The sequence below is a fragment of the Carassius auratus genome, chromosome 5 (genome assembly GCF_003368295.1).
Source record: "Carassius auratus strain Wakin chromosome 5, ASM336829v1, whole genome shotgun sequence".
Lineage (NCBI taxonomy): Eukaryota > Metazoa > Chordata > Actinopteri > Cypriniformes > Cyprinidae > Carassius > Carassius auratus.
Window position 1 is genome coordinate 23,035,099 of NC_039247.1, and position 21,841 is coordinate 23,056,939.

Below are 21,841 nucleotides of genomic sequence, written 5' to 3' on the forward strand. Positions count from 1 at the left end.
TTTCTGAATACAAACTCCACTCCAATGGCTGAAAAAACTTGAAACAACAAAGTGTTTGGAAAATTTGGGCTTTCAAAGACTTCGGCTGCAGCTGAGTCAATAATAAATAAACCTTCTGAACCCTTCTTACACAGACAAAACATTCTGAGTTCATCTAGCCTACACTTGTAATCTTTTTATTGTGTATTACTTGGAAGGAAAATCCCTAATATAACAAAACTTATCTGACAGCAAAAGAATCGTAGGGTGAATCTCAACAAAATATGTCTGGGTCACGTTTCAACCCAAGTTTTAGGAACACTAATATTTTTGCATTGTGACACAGTTTACACACAGTTCTCTTTAGAAGTAATTCTAATAAGTAATTCACAATATTCACAATAACTGTATATGTGTATATTAATATAGTTCACAATAATATTAAATTTTAAATAATTTTAAGTCATTAAAATAAATGTCACAATGCATTTTTTCATGCAATAAAATTGTAATTGATTTTTTTTTTTTTTGAATTTTAAGTGAATTAGTTGTGTTTTAAGAGTGATTCTATATAAAAACAATAATACAAAAATAAGAGGAGAGGAAAGGAGTTTTGAGTGTAGTCATAAAATTAAGAGCAGGAAACAGAAAATAAAATATGAAGCAACCAAGGTATAAGTTTAAAATAAACATCATGATTAGACTTTATTGAACACCCATAAACATTACAAAATGGTGCAATTTTACAAGTCCCTCACTGGCCCAAAAGACCTTCCAGTCAAAAAGCAGTGTCTCAAGAAACAGGGCACTTCCCTCATACAAACAGCAGCTACACTCCGGCCACGTCCTGACTAAACCCACACAAATACAAAACAGAACGAAGTTAAACGAACAAGCAACAATGACAAGCGACATTAACAAATACTTTATGGCTTTCCGCTCTCCTCCATTTTTGGGTACATGAATGTTTGATTTCATGGCCGCATCATTTTTACATATTGTCTTGATGAAGGCTTCATGTGGTCTTTCCGTAACTTCGCTTTCATGCCGAACTCGTGCTGAGCGTTATCGACACGGAGGCTCGGGCTGATGGGGACTGGGCCTGTAAAGCTGCTGCAGTCGGACCGGTCTCACCGGCCACCCGGGTAACTGTCCTATTACTCTCAGGCTGACGGGCTGCCTGGGGCAGGAGGGACGGGCGCACGGCCCTGAAACCTGCAGCTGGCCTGAGCGCGAGTCCAGAGGAGGTAGGACTGAAGCGGAGGAAGAGGAAAGCGGAAGCAGGATGGCCGGGGTCAGACCGTATCGGACCTGGAAGAGACGAGGAGGGCCGTGTGCACTGATGCCGTTTGGCCGGGATTCCTTACGTCCCTCCTCCCTCTTCAGCTCCTCCTCCTGTTTCCTCGGTTTCCTGTGGGGCCTGTTGAGCTCCTGGAGCTTCTCGGCTTGAGCGCGGCGGATATGGTACGTCTTCCTGTGGCTTTGAAATGAATCAAGAAATTCCTCCAGGGGCACGTGGCCCTCCATGAACTTCTCCAGCAACTCCTGTGAAGGTCAGGAGACAAATAAACAGGCATTAGAGGACAGGAAGTCAAGCCGGATTCATAACAAGTGTGACGCAGACGCAAACATCCTCTTTCTGACTCATCGTCTTCCAAGACAAAGCCAAAACCAAGTAAAAATGGTGGCATAAAAATACAACTTTGGTGGCATAATCTCATGCAGTCCAATTGATTACAATCATTTAAATAAATATTTCTGCATTAAATAAACACAGCTGGGGGAAAAAAACAGTTTAGACCAGCCTATTGCTGCTCTTAGCAGGTGTAAGATGTTCTTTAAAGTAATATATTTACCCCTGAAATTAACTTTTTAAGTTAGCTGACAAAAACTTTGTAGGCTTTAACAGACAAACATGATGTCTGCACAAATAATCACATAATAAATTTAGCATGACCCTGTGTCTGTGGAAAGCTCGGCTGGAAGGGTCAGGTGTCTACAGTCTGTCTGTCTCAGTATGTGGGACTGAATAATTGAGAAGTCTCGTCTGCACAAACCCACCCCCTAAATGTCCTTGCAAACAGAGCAATAAAGACTTTTAGGACACCACCCCTGGAAAATTACACATCAGTGTGAGACAATAACATGCAACGAGTAACTCTAGCCTGGTACTGTTATTGTTCATTTAAAACTATATAATTTTTGTAGTTGTTGTTGTTAATTGAAATAAAAACATGGAATTAAAAATAATAAATCAAATCTTAAACAAAAATTAGATTTTTGCTTTGGCAACTGAAATAAATATTTAAATACTACAGTTACTAAAACTTGAAAATAAAATAATAATTATTATTTTTATAAATATCAAAATAACACTAGGACATTGCTCAGTAATTGTTTATTGGGCCAAGACCAAAGAGCCCACAACTAAGTCTGTAGATATGGTTTGGGTCCCTCAGTACAAGCCATTAATACTTCAAATACTTCACTTGTTCAAATCAAGCATTAACAATAATAATAATAACAACAACAATAATGCTTATGGGGTTTCCCACAGTGTAATCAACAGAAAAACTACAATTGCATTAACCCAATGTTACACATAACCAAAAAATAAAAATTCAAAGACTTTATTTTAAAAGGACCATTTGTCTCAAAGGAAAAAAGCACAGCTATCAAACTATGTCTCGTGTGGTCTCCTGCTGTTTATTAGCTTTTTTCAATTCTCAATCAAGGCATCATTAAAATTGTATAGTTTCATATGAGAACAGTATATGAACGTGTGCCGTCAGCCCTTTTCCAGACGCTGTTGCACTAACAGAATATGCAAGTCCTGTGGGAATCCATGGCTTAATCTGGTTCAGAAACACACGCGCTGGACTGATGTTTTGTCTGGCATGCGTCCTGCTGAAGGCTGGCTCTCCGTACAGCTTACTTATGATGGAATGAGATCATCAATCAGACGGCAGGAGCATAAGGACAAATTCACATAGCTATCGTTTGGGCCTGTGTGGGGTGGGAGACAGTGCTTGTTTGCAGCCTGAGGACGGATAAACCTACGCAGATCAATCAGACAAAGCCAAACGGATAGGGCAGGGCGGCTGAGACAACAGGAGAAGACATCTGAGGAGTAGGCTATTTTTTCCTAATGGCCCATGTTGTGCTGAGCTGTTTTAAGTCCTTTGTTGAATAGTCTGTGATGCCAACACATCACACATCAACACATCACATGAATGATGATGTTCAGTTTGTGGACAAACTGTTCTCCAGAGTCAGATCCTTTCAATGAATCCATCCAGTTGGTTCATAAATAAAAAGTCAAGAGTCAACAACTCTATGTAATAAACAACAGTTGTCAGGTTTATTGACTATATGTGCGTGTTTTTTCTTTGTGTGATTGTCTCATTTTATTCACCTATGTTTGTTATCCTTCATTAGGCTTAGTATTTATAGCGTTGTCTGCCGCATGTTTCCTTGTCGGAGGAACAGTGACTACGTTTACATGCAGCCAATAACCCGTTCAAAACCGGGATATTAGCAATAACCCGGTCGCGCACGGCCATGTAAACACCGGCAAAAACCCGGATATGCTCATATTATACCTGGGGTACCCCTTTTCTAACCCGAATAATTGGTCTTGTAAACGCGTTTCGGCATATCCCCATCAAAATGTGTGTTCTGCGCATGTTCTATTCGCAAGGAATCTTGGTCTTTTGAGTCTTTGGATATAGGAAGAAGAATCGGAAATGACGCATATTGCTTCTTACGTCCAGACGCTAACCGTGCGTCACCGTTTTCATCGGGATATTGGCGACTGATTACACATTCCATGTATACAGGAGTAACTCTCTCTGCTCACGCATGTAAACATGTTATCCCGAATGTTTCAGAAACCCAAATAGTGACCTTAACCTACCGAATCTTAACAGCTTGTAAACGTAGTCACTGTGATGTGCTACGTGTGTCTCCAGCCAGCTCTGTGTAACCATTGTTTTGAACTAGTAAAGACTGTTGTTTGTGATATTGCCTTGTCACCGTGTTCCTCGTGCCTCACAATAGACATTTGTGGCAGAAGACCCAACCAACAAAAACTTTATTTGCGTTTACCCCTTCATTTGTTTTCCATGTTTTGTTTGGTGTCTTGTTTTCTGTGTTCCCTATGGATCCCCTCGCCTCATTGTTCACCTCCATAGCCCCCAAGTACATTCCCCTCTTGGACTATGTGGCTGAATTCAGCTAGCTCGCCGTTTTAATGGCGTTCAACGATGCTGCGCTGAACTCACTGTTCTGGATCGGCAAATTACCACCGCCCTGTCGACCTACCTGACACCACTGGACTAAGCTGGAGAGAAGTTATAATCCATTGACTGGAGAGTGTCTATCCCCACTCAAGAGAACACCCAGAGACAGTGCCCAGCTAAACATCTCCACAAGCTGGAGACCACCACGACCGATGAGCCATCGCCGCACGGAGTGACAGAGCTGAGGATCACCACAGAGCCGATGCCGCAAATGACTACAATGCCGGAAAAGAGCCATGGACAGTGAGATCACAGAGAGGAGCTCCGCCCACAGCACCAGGGCTGAGGGTGAACTAATTTTGGATCTGAGACTGTGTAACTGTGACAATTTAAGGATTTATATGATGACCTTGCCCTTCTCCTCCTTCCTTTGTCTGAGCCCTCTGTCATGCCTGTTTCCCTGTCTAGCCCAGAGAGGGCTTCTATTCCCAAGGGCAGCCCTGAGATCATAGAGGCTAAAAAATAAACACCCACCCTCCCGCTCCTGCCTCTTCCACCGCTGTCGTCTTGCAGACCCTCTGTTACCCTCAGCCCATCATCTGTTCGGTGCGAGCACCGCGGGTCTGCCAGTCTCCATCGTCAGCATGGCTGGAGAATCTTGTGCATTCCCCTCCAGCCTCTGAGTCCCAGACTCCACCTCGGCCAGTTTAGCTCCACCATGGCTCCTAGCTCTCTCCTCTCCACCATGGCTTGGCAGTCCACTGGCTCCGCCAGGCTCCTTCGCCCCTCCGGCTGCATCTTGGTCTGTTATCTGTCGCCTGAGGACTCCACTCCCCAGCTGCGCCACATTCCTCTGTCCCTCCGGGTCTGTCAGGCTCCTCCTTCCCTTCGCCTCCTCCTCGGTCCTCTGTCTCTCTGGCTCCACCATGGCCTTCCGGATCCATGCCTCCACAACATGGTCACCAAAGTCATCCGTTCCACCTCGGCCCTCCAGATCCTCATCATCACCCTGGCTTTCTATCTATGCCTCGGGCTCCTCTACCACCTGCTCCGCAGACGTCAGTCGGCCCCCTTGAGTCGTCAGCCCTCCCCCCTCCATGGCTCCACTGTGGGTTGTGATTACGGCTGTGGCCTAGGACCCACCTTGCACCGTCTGCTCCAAGTCCCTCCTGTCTCCTCCCTGGCTCATCCCACCTTAATTACCTCCCAGGACTCTGTCTGCCTACCCCCTTCCAGATGTCCAACCTCCTCCAGAGCCTCCTCACAAGGTCCCACCCATCCCTCCTTCTGTTGTTTCTATGGCGCATCTTCTGGGGGGTGGAAGTGGTGAAACAGTTTCTCCCTTGTGTAATTGTCTTATTTGATTAAACTATGTATAGTGTATTCTGCCCCATGTTTCCTTGTTGGGTCTTGAATGTTGTGATGTGCTACATGCATCTCCAGCCAGCTCTGTGTAACCCTTGTTTTGGACTATTAAAGACTGTTGTGATATTCCTCGCTCCTCACAGTAGGCATTCGTCACCATAATGTGTGCCTACATATGGTTTTATTGTAATGGGGTCAGCAGGATTTTATTTATTTTTTAAATGAACTGTATGCTTTTATTCAGAAAGGATTAAATTGATCAAAAGTCACAGTAAGGTCTTTTACACTGTTACCAAAGAATTATATTTCAAATAAATTTCAATTTAGTTTTCACAGAAATATTAAGTTTTCAACAACTGTTTTTACACTGATAATATTAAAAAATGTTTCTTGAGCAGCAATCACAATCATGCAACACTGAAGTCAGGAGTGATGCTGAACAAACAGATAAACAGATTGAACCATTTCTGAGACAACGAGGGCTGATATTACAACCGTTGTATTCATTTGAAACAATCTGTATAGTCTATTACATGTAAATGACACCTCATTTCATTCAGCTTTTTGGGTCCCATTATTATAAGCAATCAGACATACAGTTTTTGCCTGGTAACAATGAATATCATACTTTTATATCATACTATTTGAGCTATAAAAGCCTGTGGCATCACAGAATAACACAAACTTAAAAAATATACTTTGTCTAAAGGTTAAACAAACTGTTCAAATAAAAAAAAGTTAAGTTGGGTTATACACCTATATCTACATTAATTGGAAAGACACCTGAACACCATGTGCTTTGAAATGTTCTGAATGAAACGTTGGGAGTGCTGGTTTTCCACTTCTGGAACAAGCCACAATGCTTCAGTTGGGATGTGTTTGCCTCCTCTCTTATTTATGACACATGGGCTGTCAATGCTTTAAATCATTGATTAGATCACAAATCCATCTTTGTAAGTACTGCAGATGTTAGTGGATTTTAGGGTGGATTTTCACCCTCAAGTTCAGAACTGGATCAACCAGTTCAATGTAAATAAGGATTGTGTCGTGTTGAGTAAAGACCTTCTGCACGTTTGTTAGGCTTTCATTCTACTTTGGTTCAATTGGCAAGGCATGTTCTTTCAACAATATCGGAATAAACCACGTCAGGCTAAAAAAAAAAAACAATGTCAAAATTTAACCACATTTTTGTCTTTTGATAGAGAGTGGGCAGGGACTAAGGAGAATAGACGCACAAAGAGTTTCTGGGTATATAAAGGAAGCAAAGGATTTTGAAATCACCTCAGACCGTTCCTCGGCACGTACAACCTCCTCCTGGAGCAGATTGTGGGCAGTCTGAGGGCTGTGCTTCTCCGTGAAGGACTCTGGAAAACCACAAACATGACACTGTTAATAACTCACTCATCAAAATGAACTGTTACTGATATGTGTAGGGAAATGTATTGTACATTTTATCTTTCAATAATCTATCAATGGACTAAAGGTCTTTTCGCAGCAACATAACAATTTGGTTTCATAATCAGCAAATTTATAATAATCAATGAATAATCAGCAGATAGGCTGAATGAAAATGTGATTTCACTTTCGTAGTAGGTGGAAAAGAGCTTAGATCACCTCTTCATGAAAAAAAAAATGCCATACTGATGGCATGCAAATGTTTATAGCAAAAAAAGAGCTACATTTTTTTTGCAAAAAACAAAAGCTGCTTTGAGTTGCTTAGTGTATTCTCGACTTTTGTCAAAAAGCGAATGTTTGCATCAGTCTGAACAGTATATTTAAATTTGGCTCTGAACATTCATCTTGGTGTGAACATACATGCTTAGAAGAAAAACACGTTCATTCATTTAATCCACTAGTAAACAGTAAATAGCTGAAGATTGCTATGATTGAGTAGTTAAAGAGTTAAACAGCAGTAAACTTTGTGTTTTTGATTTTTGTTTTCCATTAATTAACAACTAAAAGTTTCATAAATTTCAGTCAGAGTAAAATGTGACCCTTTACCACAAAACCAGTCATAAGGGTCAATTTTTCAAAAATGAAACTTATTCAGCATCTGAAAGCTGGATAAATAGGCTTTCCATTCATGTATGTTATGATAGGACAATTTTTGGGCGAGACTGATGATTAGATACAAATGGACTAATTTGTTTTAATAAAAATTAAATGACAAAATATTTGAACCATTTGAACAAGACATTCTTCAAAAACATAAAAAAAAAGTTAAGAACCTAACTGTGTAAAACAATTCAAATGAAACAGAATAGAAAAAGATGGCAAAATACTATTTGTCTTATTATACACAAAACATAAATGACTGCTATATTACCAAACTGCGTTTCAGATATCAATATAATTTCCTCTCTCATTCACAATAATGACAATAGCTATAAATATTAACTCTAAATATTCATTGTAATTACATGAGAAAAGCAAAGTAGTAGCGACACACAGGAACGATATTGTTAGAATCACTTTCAGAACTATTTTTTCATCTGATAAACGATAAAAACATTGAGAGCCAATCAGAATCTAGACTTTAAAGAACTTGAGAATTTAAAGCATTTGGTTAAGCAACCGCAGATTGCTTATAAGAAATGTTTTCATACCTTGGTTTGTTAAATAGGCTGATTACCACCCGCAGTAACCAGGTTAAAGACTTCCTGACTGAATCATGCGAGCGGTGGGTTAAAAACTTGCTTACGAAGTCTGTCAGCAACTCTTTGAACGTGCAAGCATGCATTAGATTTGAGAGCTATGCACGAGAGGATGATTTTCCATTTCTGTCTGTTCTTCACATAAAGCTTTTGCACAGTTTAGAAGATTTGAAACATGCTACGACTGCTATTGTGGCCCTTTTGTTGCATGATGCAATAAATTGAATATTAATATATATATATATAAAAACACTAGCTTATAGCGCCCCACTGCACAAATAGAAATGCAGCCTCTCGGGCTGGTAACTGTGTGCCAGTAGGACAAAAGAACATCACAACAGTGTGTGAAAGTACATCTAGAGTGTGTTCAGCTGTGAAGAATCTCTTGTGTAAAGCTGCTCTCAGGTCTCTTTACAGTGTTATTGCAGGACCCTGAGGGTGAGGGTGGATGCAGTCACTTTCTGTTAGCTCATGTCCACTGATGACAGTGAGGGGCTCAGACCCTCTAAGTGTTGTGCTGGGGTTGCTACAGCAACCGGCAATTATGCTAATGTGCAGATGTGCTGTGTTGAGTCCACAGGGGATATGAAAGCTGAGCTAGTGGCCACCGAGGGCATACACGGGTCACGGCAATGACACCATTTGCGCTCGACTGAGCTGAGCCGCTCTCCAAACAAACCTCTGTTATAAGATGGAAATGTTCCTGAGGAAATTACTGGGGAGGTACCATGGTAAATTGAAGGTATTAACTGGTAATTATAATGGTACTGTATGATTATACACCGGTTAAATGGTAATCCAACACTGTGAAAAAAAATAAAATAATATATTTTGTTTTACAATGAAAACCGAAAAAACAGGGTGTTTATTAGTGGTTATTGGAACTTCCTACCAACATTTTCACTGCTTTCACCACAAAAAAAAATAAAAAATTAATTAGCAAAATATTTTAAATCTGTCGCAAAAATTAATATTATTCATTTAATTTAATGTTTCAGTTCTTTTTACCAAAAATATCAAATAAATAAACATTTATAATATACACTACTACTCAAAAGGTTTGGGTCATTGACATTTTTAAAAGAAGGTTTATAAGAATTATTTTAATATTTATTTTTATTTTTGGAGAAAGCTTGTGTTTAAAGTGATCAAAACTGTCAAATGAGACTTTTACATTTTTACGAATTTTCTTTTTTTTTTTTTTATAATTTGATTGTCAAGAGATAATATTTGTTTTATTTATCTTTTTCCCCCTTCGTTAAAATGATACAAAAAGCAGTTTCATGGTTGGGAAACAATATTTCTGGAAGATACATTTTCTTAATTCACTTGCTATTGCCAGCTGTGGCAAAACATGTAACATACTGTAAGTAGAGTTGTTCCGATTCCGATACTAGTATCGGAAATATCTCCGATACCACAACAAATTCTGGCATCGGCATCGGCGAGTACATGAACCCATATACCGATCCGATACCATTTTCTTAAAAAAGACCTAGTTATGACCGCAAGCTTTGCCTAACCGCTGCACGGTTCTTCTTCGCTGCTCAAAATGCATTGAAAACACAGGAAGTTGTGCTGTGTTGCCACAAGCAACCCCTGTTTAGAGCAGCGAAGAAGAAATGAAAACGCGTTAGCAGCCCTGATCTATATATGACTGGATCACTCATCACATTCTAAACTGCCAAAAGACAGTGAAGCCGCTACTATATTATAGATCAGTGGTTAGCAGTATGTCTCTGTAGTACCGGTAGTTACAGACTCTCGAGTATATTCAGTACCGGCAACTGCGTTCAGTCGCTTCCGTGTAAGTCAAAACGCAGGGCTCCAGACAGTAGCCGAATATATACTAGTGTCTGTGAATATTAAACTGCAAAATACTATTTAAATATTACTCCCGCAAAATCTACATCTCTGTGGGTGACTGGCACAGATGCGCGAGAGCTCGCTGTTTTGTAGTCTCTGCTGTGTGTCATGAGGACACGAACGCATAAACCGTCACTTCATGAGAATTTACCGTTTCATTTGAGAATACTGTCATATCATAAACACAGACACTCAAAGATCTTCATGGCAGCCCATTAAAATAAATGTTTGGTTTACATGAGTAAATTGACAATATATAAAGCTACTGTTGTAGCCTACAGTAATAATAATACATCTCTATAATAATAATAATTATGCCTAGATGGTTGCTTGTTTTTTACTTGTTTTTTACTTGTTAGAGATTATCTGATTAATAGATCTTTTTTTACATTCCTAGACTTATTTGTTGCAGTTTTTTTATACAGTTATATTGTAAAACTTAAATACCTTTTTTAGTTTGCGGTGTTAGATTTTTGGCTGCATTTGAAGTTCTTTTTTGCATAAGAAAATAAATAATACTGTCAAATTCATGTTAGATAATAAAAATACTGTAATAAATACAGTAGTTCACCATGTATTTGTTCATGTTTTATTGAGGGATCTGTCTGAAGCACACCATAAAAAAATTCTAGCAATTTACACAGGGCTAGTAGTATATACAGCTGTATATACAGATATACACCCAGGTATCGGATCAGTACTCGGTATCGGCCGATACCCTGAGCCCAGGTATCGGAATCGGTATCGGGAAGAGAAAAAGGGTATCGGAACATCTCTAACTGTAAGTGTCTGAAACGGACTGTGATTCTATTTGGTCCAGCAAGTAATGCAGAAAAAACTGATAATTACACTGTAATAATCATGGTAGTGACCAAAAACATGTCATTACCATTATGCCACATCCAAATAGTCATGTTAATACCATGCTTCTATTCAAGTGAGTTACTGCATCTCCAGACTTGCTTTTCCAAGCTTTAACAGCTCCTTAGTTCAAGTTAATCTATTTGATATCCTCTCATGAAAGTAGGACTATGATGAGCTTCATCCTTAATTCATCTCGTCACTACTATGGATTGATGTCAACAATCAGGCACGGGCCTTGCCAATAACTCACAACCTTTAATACTTCTGCTATATGCCCAGCTCTCAGGACATGAATAATCACAGGTCCACTATGTCACATGCATTAGTGTGTATCTGTACGTTCTGGCCGTGTGCCTGCTGTGGCATGATGGCGTGAGCGAGGGGGGAGTGTCACACCACGTGCATGACCCACGACATGAAACGTGAATGGAAGGCGACAGACAGCCAAACAAACACTTGGGGAGCAGCTGTGGGTGACCTACATACTGGGGAGAAACCATGCAGATGAGCCGAAGGGTGCCCACTTCATGGCAAAGAAACTTCTGGAGCCAGAGATATGACCTGGGGCTTATGGGATCTCACAGTTACAATGGCTCTTGATGGAGACCAAGCTAAGGACCCAAAGCTTTTATAGTGACATGACAGATCACGGTCCATGGTCATGTGAAACCAAAATAGATACAATAGCAAAAAAGAAGTGAGAACTGAATGAAATGGCCAATCAGAGAAGGAAATCCATCATTCACCTGGACTGAACTTCAGAGATCAATAACCAGAGCATGAATGCATAACGCTAATGGATTTCATTGACTGAACAAAATCGTTTCGCTCCAAATAAAAGGTCTTTTAAGGTCAGACTTTAGTATCCTGTTAGTATCTGCAAAAGAAAAACATTAATCGTTCTTATTCCCTAAAAAGGCAAAAATTGTGAAAGCATTGTGAAAAAAGTAAAATTAAGCTTACCATTAAAAAATATATATTATTATATTTAAAATAATATACTTAAGTGTGAACTGAATGTTTTAAGTCACTTAATTGCATATTAATAACAATTCAACTGCAATGTATAATTCTTTACATTACTATGAAATAAAAGTATCTTTAGAGTGCCCACTTTATATGCAATTTCATAATGATGTCTGATGTCAGTGATGTGCACTGCCGAATGAACAGATACAGTTTAATGTCATTTCTATTGAAACTTATGTCATGCATTTAAATATATCCATAATTACATATTTATAATGATGAAGTTGTACTGTTGCACATTCAAACTATATTAACTTTAAATTTAATATCAGTGTTACAATCAATTCCTTTTCAGTTACTTTTTATGTTCTTTAGAAGATTAACACATCAAAATAAATGCATTTCATTAATGATTTAGAGTAAAACTTTTTACATTATTATTTTGACATTTAATATTTTTACAAGGTTGTTTGCTCTCAAGTGTACTTAACTGTGCCCCCCTTAAGTACATTTCAGTGGCTTTTCATTAAATATTTCTATTTATGTATTTCATTAATAGTGTATTAGCTACAAGTACAGTTTTTAAATATACCTTTATAATTTAAAGAACACTACAAGTGCAACTCTAATATAAGTGCATTTCTTTTTGACGAGAGATCCTGTTAAATCAACTGTCAGCATCAGCAGAAACTCACATGCTCATAATACTTATTAATGTAACAAACTGAATGGAAACTCGACATGAATTTCACAATGTCTATTGTGCATTAGTATTTGGTTTGTTCTTCTTTTGCTTTAATGACAGCAGCAGTCGAACTGCATGAACAAAACCTGTTCATGATCATGTTCTCCAGCAGGATATGAGATGATCCAAAGATCAAGGAATGAAGACTACTGATTGTCTGCAGTAAAGCATTTTCAGCTGAATTAATTCTTGATTATTAATCTTGCTGGCTTGGAAATTATCCTCCAAAAGATACATACCTGTACAAAGATATGCATGAGTCTCTGATTATAAGCTGGTGAATGCTGGATGAATTATAGATAATCATTTGATCCTCCAACCGTTAAGGAGCAAATCAAAGTTAGCATACATCCCAGTGGAACAGGCTTTTTTTCTCAATGCAATGCAATGTCAAACTGAGTCATATGTCAACGATATGACTCACTGCTATGCATTACATAATACACAACAAGCTGGGAAGTTTGTGTGCAATGGGAATCATATTTTTCAAACAAACTCAGGGTAACCCTCATTTCACATACAGCACACACTGAAAATGACATAAATATGACAGTGGGCAAATGCATAAAGTGCAGCATAATTTGAAATCACGAGTTTAAAGTTTAAAGCATTCAATTCACACAGAGAACACGTGATAATGCTGGATAAAAATGCACACTTCACACAGGCCTAAAATAAAAGCATTTGTTATAATACTTTCTGCATACATTGATTCCTTTAACCATTCTATCTGATTATTAGACGGACTTCTATCCGTGTTAGACAGAACTGTTAATGATGATGATGAACATGAGAGAGTTTTGCACTTTGCGCGCTCAGGTGCTGCCGCTCTCAGTCTCAGCGCCGTCAAAATATAAACTTATCGGTCAATGCCGATATTTGAAATATATCGGCTTTGGTGATATTTCGGTCGACCACTAGTCTGTATATTTATAGTTTTACATGTAAAGGAGTGATGTATATTTCACATGATATCCACTCACATGAGATTAAGATTCATGTTTTACTTTGATATTATTTCTATACTAATATAGTATTTATTCATATTTGAAGTAGCTTTTAGTATGACATTTTTAGTTGATTTTCATTTTATTTTAGGTTTTAGTGGTTTTATTTTGTGGTTGGTTCATATTTCTATAATTTTATTTCTGTTTTAGCTTAGTAGTTCAACTTATTTTCAGTTTTTGGCCAGGGTAACAAGCGATTTTTAACTATCTCAGATTTATTACAATTAATGAAAACTATTTTGAGCAGTTTCAATAAGTTAACAATTACAACACTGCTCCTGTTATTGTTAAGTGTTAGTGCAGAATCAATAAATCTTTTTTTTTTTTTTTTTCATGCCAATAAAGCATTTTGAACTGAAACCTAATTATTTTTTATCTTTCCAGCTAGGTGACAACCCTAATTATTATGTCAGTAAAATATGCATGAGCATGCCTCGAAGCATGAGATATTAGCTGACACTGGTGAATGATTAATTAAAGATCAATTGTTCATTGTAAACACATGAGAAAACACATTCTCCATGTCTTGAGCAGCGAAACGAACTTAGCATGCAAGACTCGCTGGAGTGGACTAGTCAATTTTTCTAAACAATGCACGCTGTCAACCCAAGTCATATGTCAATGGATTGGACTTATTAATATGTATGGAAGCAAAGTGCTATTTACACAAGGACTTCTATCACAACACTTTAGCAAACGTTTTGTTTGCATTGCAAGCTAATGCTGTGATGTCAACACATTTGTCCACTGGCCTCTCATCTTTCATTCAAGAGTATTTTCACTTTCTATAACTAAGGTGTGTACTGCCACAATGATGGATGGCATCCAAACTATTTGGAATAATTGATCATCTGGCATCTATTCCACATTGGTATTGTTTAATTACATTTGCCAAACTAGCTTTAATGGACTTAATTGATATGTGTGCATGCACACAGGAAAAAATTGCAAAGTTTTTTATTCTTTGCAAGCGCGTATGCACACACTCCCTCACTTCCTGTCAAAATAACCGGTGGGTGTTCTTTTGTGGTCTTTACAGATAAATACCACCGGCTGCTTTCCTGTCATCAGAATGAAAGGAATAACTTCAGACAACTAATGCTCCCCAGTGGGTTTGCACGCGACAACCCACACATCACATCCTCTCGTACTCGCAAGAAAAAAATCAACATGAATATTATAAATCAGTATTTCTTTTCATGGAACACAAAAGGATAATTACATAAATTTCATCATGCATGACATTTCACAGTGAAGATACAAAAAACAACCATAAAAGCAGTCCATTTGGCTTCTGCACTATAAGTCACTATAAGTATACTGAAGTCAGAAGTCAATGATCTTTCTCCAGAAGAAAGCCATACAAGTTTGGGACAATGTGATTGGAAGTAAATTATTCTTGATTAAAGCACTGAACTGACATCATGAATGATTCTGCACTGCAACATTCTGTGAAAGTGTCACTTCTGGTGTTAAATTAGAGGGGAAAGCACACCAGCACCCTTCTGAAGAATGCACTCATTGAGGGCTTTTGTCCAGGTTTTCCTCGGGTCAAAGCAGACAATGTGAGGACACCACACAAGCCCAAACACAGGGATGCCTGAGGAGACCTTTCTGTTTAATTAAAAGGCTTGACAGAAAGTTCAGCATGTGTTTCCTTCTAATAAATAGCAACGCGCTCAAAACAGACTCAGCTGACTAAATCTCTTTTAACAATCGTGTATAATAAAATCAAGGATAATAAAAGTTATCCTTTGCATTATCCTTTTTTTATCCTACTGTATATATTTTAAAGTTTATATATGAGATTTGTAATGTTTTCAAAGAAGTGTCTTATGTGCATTTATTCCTCTCCATTTTCATCAACCATTACTACAGTCTTCAGATTTCATTCTAAAATGCTGATTTATTACCAATGCTTTTTTTTCCTTTCTCTTTTCGGAACCTGTGATACCTTTTTCAGGATTATTTGCTGAATAAAAAGTTTAAAAGAACAGCATTTATTCAAAATAGAAATATTTTGAAACAATATACAGTACCATTCAAAGTTTGGGGGTCAGGTTTTTTTTTATTTTTATAAATGAATACTTATTTAGCAAGGATATGTTAAAGTTTTCCCAAAAATACTTAGCAGCACTTATTTAACATCAAAGGAAAAATATTTTCAACTTTCTAGTTTTTTAGGTATTAGATTTAGTATTAAAACAATTATCATTAAGGGGCCTTGTTATAATACTGTACTAATACGTATATCTTATTTCTTAATACATGGTATTGCAGAAGAATGCACAATCTATCACAATACAAACAATATGCTTATTAGTGGGATTTTTTTATATGAAAAGGTTTGAGCTATTTTCCTAATATTCAGCAGAGCATTTAGTTTTCCTTCCCTTTCAGTGTCACTGAGCTTAAGCCAATGTGAAAGAGTAAATGCAGAAATGTCAACATAATGTATCAAGTTTATTTTTTCTAAGGGCTTTTGGCATGGAGAACCCAGCTTGGGTTGGATTCTCAGGAGATTGATTTCAAAAGCTTGTGAGAGGCCCCTTTCTCCTGCTAAGTGATTAAGCCTCATGAGTGTAGTAGCTCAGTGGCCCCAATCCAGCTTTGATAACTGCCCCCTGCATTCAAACACGGAGAGAGGGCCAGAGTGACTTCACATCCTGGTAATTAGCAGCTCCTCCATCAGTAAGAACTATGCACTCTCACAGATTTCCCTGGCCTCTTTGGCTGCACCGGCATGACTCTTTTCCACGTGATTTACAGACACAGATGCCCTTTTCATGCTCACAATGACAGCTGAACCCCCTCTGGGGGAGTTGATGGTTTTTGTGGTAAAGTGTGGGGCGTTTGAAAGTGGGTATGTGTTGAGATGTCAATGATAGGTTGCAGTGTATGTGAAAGGTCAGAAGGACGGTGTCGTTACGCTAGGTTAACAATAAAAGGGCACTGGTGGTATTCTTTGCTTTTGAAGCAGGATGGATAGTCTATGGCATACCAGCACAGGCCAAGAATGTGCTGTGGGCCACATGTGAGGGAGAACAGTAGGAATAAGAGACTTAACCTGAGTCATGCATGTACACATTTGGCAAAAGCATTAAAAGCAAATGAGCAAGTCTGAGTGGGAACAAAACCACCTGGAATGGTGGCTTCGTCGAGTTAAATTTAAATTCCCATGAAGAAACAAGTTGTGCACCTTCCAGAGCCAAATTCTTCTTCTAACGTCTGTCGCAGCCACGGCGTATTACGTAATAACTCGCAATCCTCTGAGCCAGAACTCCGGTCTCAGCTGATGGAGCAATCCAACGGTTTTTCATTCTTTCTTTCGGGTCTAAAGGAATGAGAATCAGATGTTTGGTCTTGGGGGAACGATCTCCCACCCATCCGGCTGTAGCCTGCAGCTGGAGGCACTGGTACATGTGCACTACATGGTGACAGGAAGGTGAACATTCCACCCTCCTTCTGTCACTAGCTGGCAGCTGTGAGAGCGAAGGGAAAAAACGTCCGGAGCGGATCTTTGCCCATGTGGCCATGGAGATGGGAACTTCCTGTACAAGCTCTGTCAGAGCATGTAAGCAGACTAGCAGATATCTCTGCTGATCTTTTGTTGCTCAGTTGGACACTGAAGGAACCCCACTGTCTCCTCCTTTCTGCCCGCTCAAAACAGTTCAATTTCCTGCTGGCATTTCACTCCACTCTTTTTCAGCTATCTCCTTCAGACTTCAGTTCCCAGACGCTGCTGGGCTGGTTGAGACTTTCTGACTATCATATGAATCTCTGCCTTTTCTTCGAACAGCACTGGAAGTGGGGTCACAAACAAAAGCCCTTTCAAATGGATCTGCATCACTAGTTGGGCTGCACAATGGTGAGGAGGGGCCAGAAACGTCAACATATAGTTCCTATCTGCCTCTTTGGTCTAAGGGCTAAAAGGCGGGCCCAAAAGTATGGAAGGTGGCTCAATGTTGTGGGCTACAGCGGAAATATATACAGCCTGACCATACATGAATTAATGCAACGGTCTTATCTTGTTGTCTCTACAGCCACCACATGCCTAAATCATTTATGCACACGGGAGGCTGTTCAGCGATGAATGATAGCGGAGCAAGAATTCCAGAGAAAGATTTCCAGAATTCCAACGCTTTCCCCTGAGATCCCAGCTGAGCCACTTCATTTGAGCAGTTTCCTTTGCAAATTTCTTTTTTTTTTTAAATCGGTGTACACAACAGATACTTGTTGTTTGACTTGGCCTAAACAAACAGAGAAGCAAACTAAACAGTTGCACCATTTTTTAAATGTGCTATTTCACTGTAAACCCACATTACAAGACACTTAATATGTTTAAACTGAGTATCAACAAGTTTCTTAAACTCATTCGGTTTAATTCAATACGGTCACTGTCATTGTTTTTAGCCCAAAACACAGCTTAAATCCATTGATCTTTCAATTCATGGCAGGTCCCTGTAAAACTAATATAACATTCAAATTTGCAAAATATCTGTAAAAGCATAAATGAAAGGAATTTGACTATCAATATCTATAACGCACTGTTTTACCTGGAACAAATTTTACCTACAGGAATCAGGATAACACCTTAACCAGAAGTTCATCCACCAAGATAAGTATTCAAGGCCAAATTCATACATTTTTACTAAATAGATTTTACCGAAAAATGCCTTCTTTACATTTCTGCTAGTAAAACTTCCAGTCCGATCGCCCAAACAGTCATCTATCGTAAGTGACTTACTATGAACATGTTTTTATTGTTTTTACAAACTGAAGAAAAACTCCAGTCAAAATGATTCCCTTCCCATTCATTTTCCTTGGTTTAATAAACATTCAGAATCCCATGACTATTGAACCATTGAAAAGAGTTCATGCTCAAATCCTGACCATGTACCATTATGAACTTTGATGCCTAAAATAATAAAGAAAACAATAACAAAAGGACTGATTTCTAACTCACAAACTCTCTCTTGTACAACCTAATAATAGTCATGCCATGTCAGCGGGCCAATAAAAAAAGATGAGAAATTTATGCTGAGCATTCAGCCAAAAGAGGAAGACCAAGGAAGAACACAATAATATTTATCTTATTCTGGCCACGCTGAGAGAAAAAGGACAACTAGCCCTTGTGAACCCCTGAGGAACAGTTTGGGAAGTGAAACCTCAGCACCTTAAGTACATCTGATCCAGATGAGGGCAACTGTTCCTGGAATAGTGTTGAAAAGAGGTGGGGAAGCCAGGTGGGGACCTTGTGGCCCCAGACTACCCCTTTGGGACCTGACCGCTACACTCCACCCTGGTGAGGGGGCGACCAAAGGTAATGCTGCTCCAGCATTGGAGATATCGCAGCTGGATGGATCAACAATTCAGGCATAGGTCAGCATGTCAGCCGTTCTTGCGTTGAATAAATGAGGAGCTCCGGACATCAGGGTGTGTTATTATGGAACAATGTTGCCTGGAGATATTGAAATATTACCAGCAGAAACACATGACAGCAGTGTCCCGATGCTATTCTTAAACTGCTCAGTTAACAGCCAGCGTATCAACACATATCGGTCATCAGATTAGCAACATGCTTTAATGAACTGTCTAACATGGCTTTAACCTGGGGAGGAGCACAGAATAACTTTTCCCTGAAAGATGTTTATCCTGACACATTTGTGTTGGGCTCACATTTTAAACAGAGTAATCTTTTCATTTAGGACCCCATAAAATCCATTTCGTTTTTTCCCCCCAGATTCAGTTTTTTTTCTTTTTCCCCTCTGGATACCTTGTTTTATGTTTTAATATAAATGAACCATTTGAAATTGTTATTAATGAAAATCATATACAATAGTAATGCATTATTCTACAAGGTAAACTGAATATTTATTTTGGTGATTTGTCATGAGGATTTTTGAGTTTCAGTCTGTATTTAACAGTACCTTTTATCAAAGGAAACCATGAAGTGAAAAATCAGCTTTGGAGATGAATTTAATTTGGAGTCTCCTCATACAGCAAGACGAGACAATCAATAAAATACTGATATGGATTTTTCACCTAGCCCTAGATATAGCTGATATAAAAAGCAAACAACACAACGTGTGTTGAACCATAAAGAAAATGAGAAACAGCTGGTGTAGTTCGCATTCACAACATCACTCGCACAAGACCCTAAATCTCTACTCACCAAGTCGGCTTTGCTTTTCCCTGCAGGCTGTGGTCAGTTTTGCCAGTTCCTTGTACTTTGCAGCCAACTGCAGCTTTCCGTTTTGGAGGTGAGGGCGTCGCGAAAGGCTCTCTTCTGCAAGACTCCAATTGGTTACTAACATGGATTCCCTGTCCAGCTGGAGCTCCTGGAACTGAACACAAATTTCAGTTATTCATCGCTCAAGAAACAAAACTAGAACAACAAAAAAGCAGAACACAAAGGTTTGATCATCTTTCATACAATCTAACACCAATCAATCAATCCGACAACCTAAAGAAAGTCCAAGATAAGCGATGAGTACCATAGGGACATTTAAGTGCATTTTTTATGTACTGTGTACATTTATACTGTGTGTGGAAAAATAGCAAATGCAGTATTATAAAGCCAACATTTTGTTTCTTCTATTAAATAACAGTAAATATTGAAGCAAAAAAATGATTACACAATATTACATGAAAAGAAGATCTTGAGAATCTTGAGAAAACTTTGAGGTTTGAATGTTTTATATATATAAAAAAAAGGCAGAAAAAGTTAGACGAAGACATAAAAGAACTCTCATGCCATATTAGACCACTTCAGACCTCATTCAACCCCCAAAGAAACCATTAAAAAAACAGTTCAGTTCCCAATAAACCTTTTTAGACCAATAAGATCTGGTCAATAAGATCAAAGCACACCAGAGCACCTTTCTAAGCATTGCTAGCGTGTCTCAAATAGTGTTTCTTATAAAGTGTTGTTAAGCATGGTTAGCATGTTACTTTGTGTTGCTAGCATGATTTACTCTGTTAGAATATTCAAGTATAATCTATTAGATTAACATGTTTAAGCATGTTGCTAGCATGTTTCTAACATGTTTTTAACTTCTTGCTAGCATGTTTTAGATTGACAGGATGTCTTGTTACTTATCACGGCTGCATCAGATTTACAAGAGATAGCTGGAAGCGAAAGCTTGTATTACTTGAGGTTTTATCACATAGCGTATAAACAGAGTTCATATTGAAAGAGTACGTTCCACAGCTGAGGGATTTTTTTTTTTTTACTCCTTTGGATCAGGATCCTGTGTAGATGCGGTTTAGGAATGCAGTTCCTCAAACGAGATGGCCATCAAGGTCACCACAGAAGTCAGGAAAGCAAGAACACAAAGAACTTGAAATGTATTCAGGACTTATGAGGCGTACAGAGTGAGTGTGAATAATGCAACTCAATGCATCAAATTTCTCAGGGGTCATATGAGGTTAGGTTATTATGCCAGGCACAGAATCCATGAACGTGTCCAAGAGAGATTGTAGGAAATTTAAAAGAGAAAATAATAGCCTTCAGTTTTATTACTAACTTGACTGAGGATTTTAGCTAATGTGTTTGATGTGTAGAGAAAGATCCTTATGTTTCTTGAGAACTTGGCAAGGCTTTTAGTTGAGTCTGAGTTTACTAAGATGTAAGACTATACAAAAAGAATTGGTTCTTATTAGGAAATAAAAACATGATACAGCATAGCAAGAGTAATCCAATTCATGAACAAATAACTCTTATGTAGTAAATAAAAACATACTGTGCAACAAGTATGGATCAATTCAAAAACAATGAAAATTAAAGCTGCAAGCAGCGATGATCGGGCCCTCGCACCCGGGCTCACCGCCAGCAAGCGGCTTTAGTAAAAAAAGCGAACGGCGAGAAATATGCATTTAAAGTCGTAAATATAAGTGGAATATGTCAAAGTCATTTATATGTGCCAATCTTCTTTTTGCCAGCAGGTGGCGCTATCATTATAATGGAATATTTTCCTTCAGATGTGTTCAGGCCAAGACTCTTATCAAACATTTGAAGTTTGGGGAAGATCGAATATTTTATGCCTGAGTTACAACAACTTCTCTTCCTATGGCGAGACATCAATTTTGTCATGGCGCCATGGACACGACCCTTAACAAAAACTCAAGATAGACTGACCACGAAAAAGA

The 21,841-nt window shown here is 38.6% G+C and overlaps 1 protein-coding gene across 1 annotated transcript in view; it reads right to left on the minus strand.

The window, feature by feature from the left end:
- Positions 1 to 654: 654 nt before the first annotated feature.
- LOC113081582 (vacuolar protein sorting-associated protein 37D-like) overlaps positions 655 to 21,841 on the minus strand; it is a 39,687-nt gene continuing 18,500 nt past the window's right edge. The window contains exons 2-4 of the mRNA XM_026253643.1: positions 19,866 to 20,037; positions 6,867 to 6,949; positions 655 to 1,524 (exon numbers count right to left, since the gene is read on the minus strand). Of these exons, the coding sequence (XP_026109428.1) occupies positions 1,045 to 1,524; positions 6,867 to 6,949; positions 19,866 to 20,037 (735 nt within the window). The 3' untranslated portion in view covers positions 655 to 1,044. The remainder of the gene's footprint in view (positions 1,525 to 6,866; positions 6,950 to 19,865; positions 20,038 to 21,841) is intronic.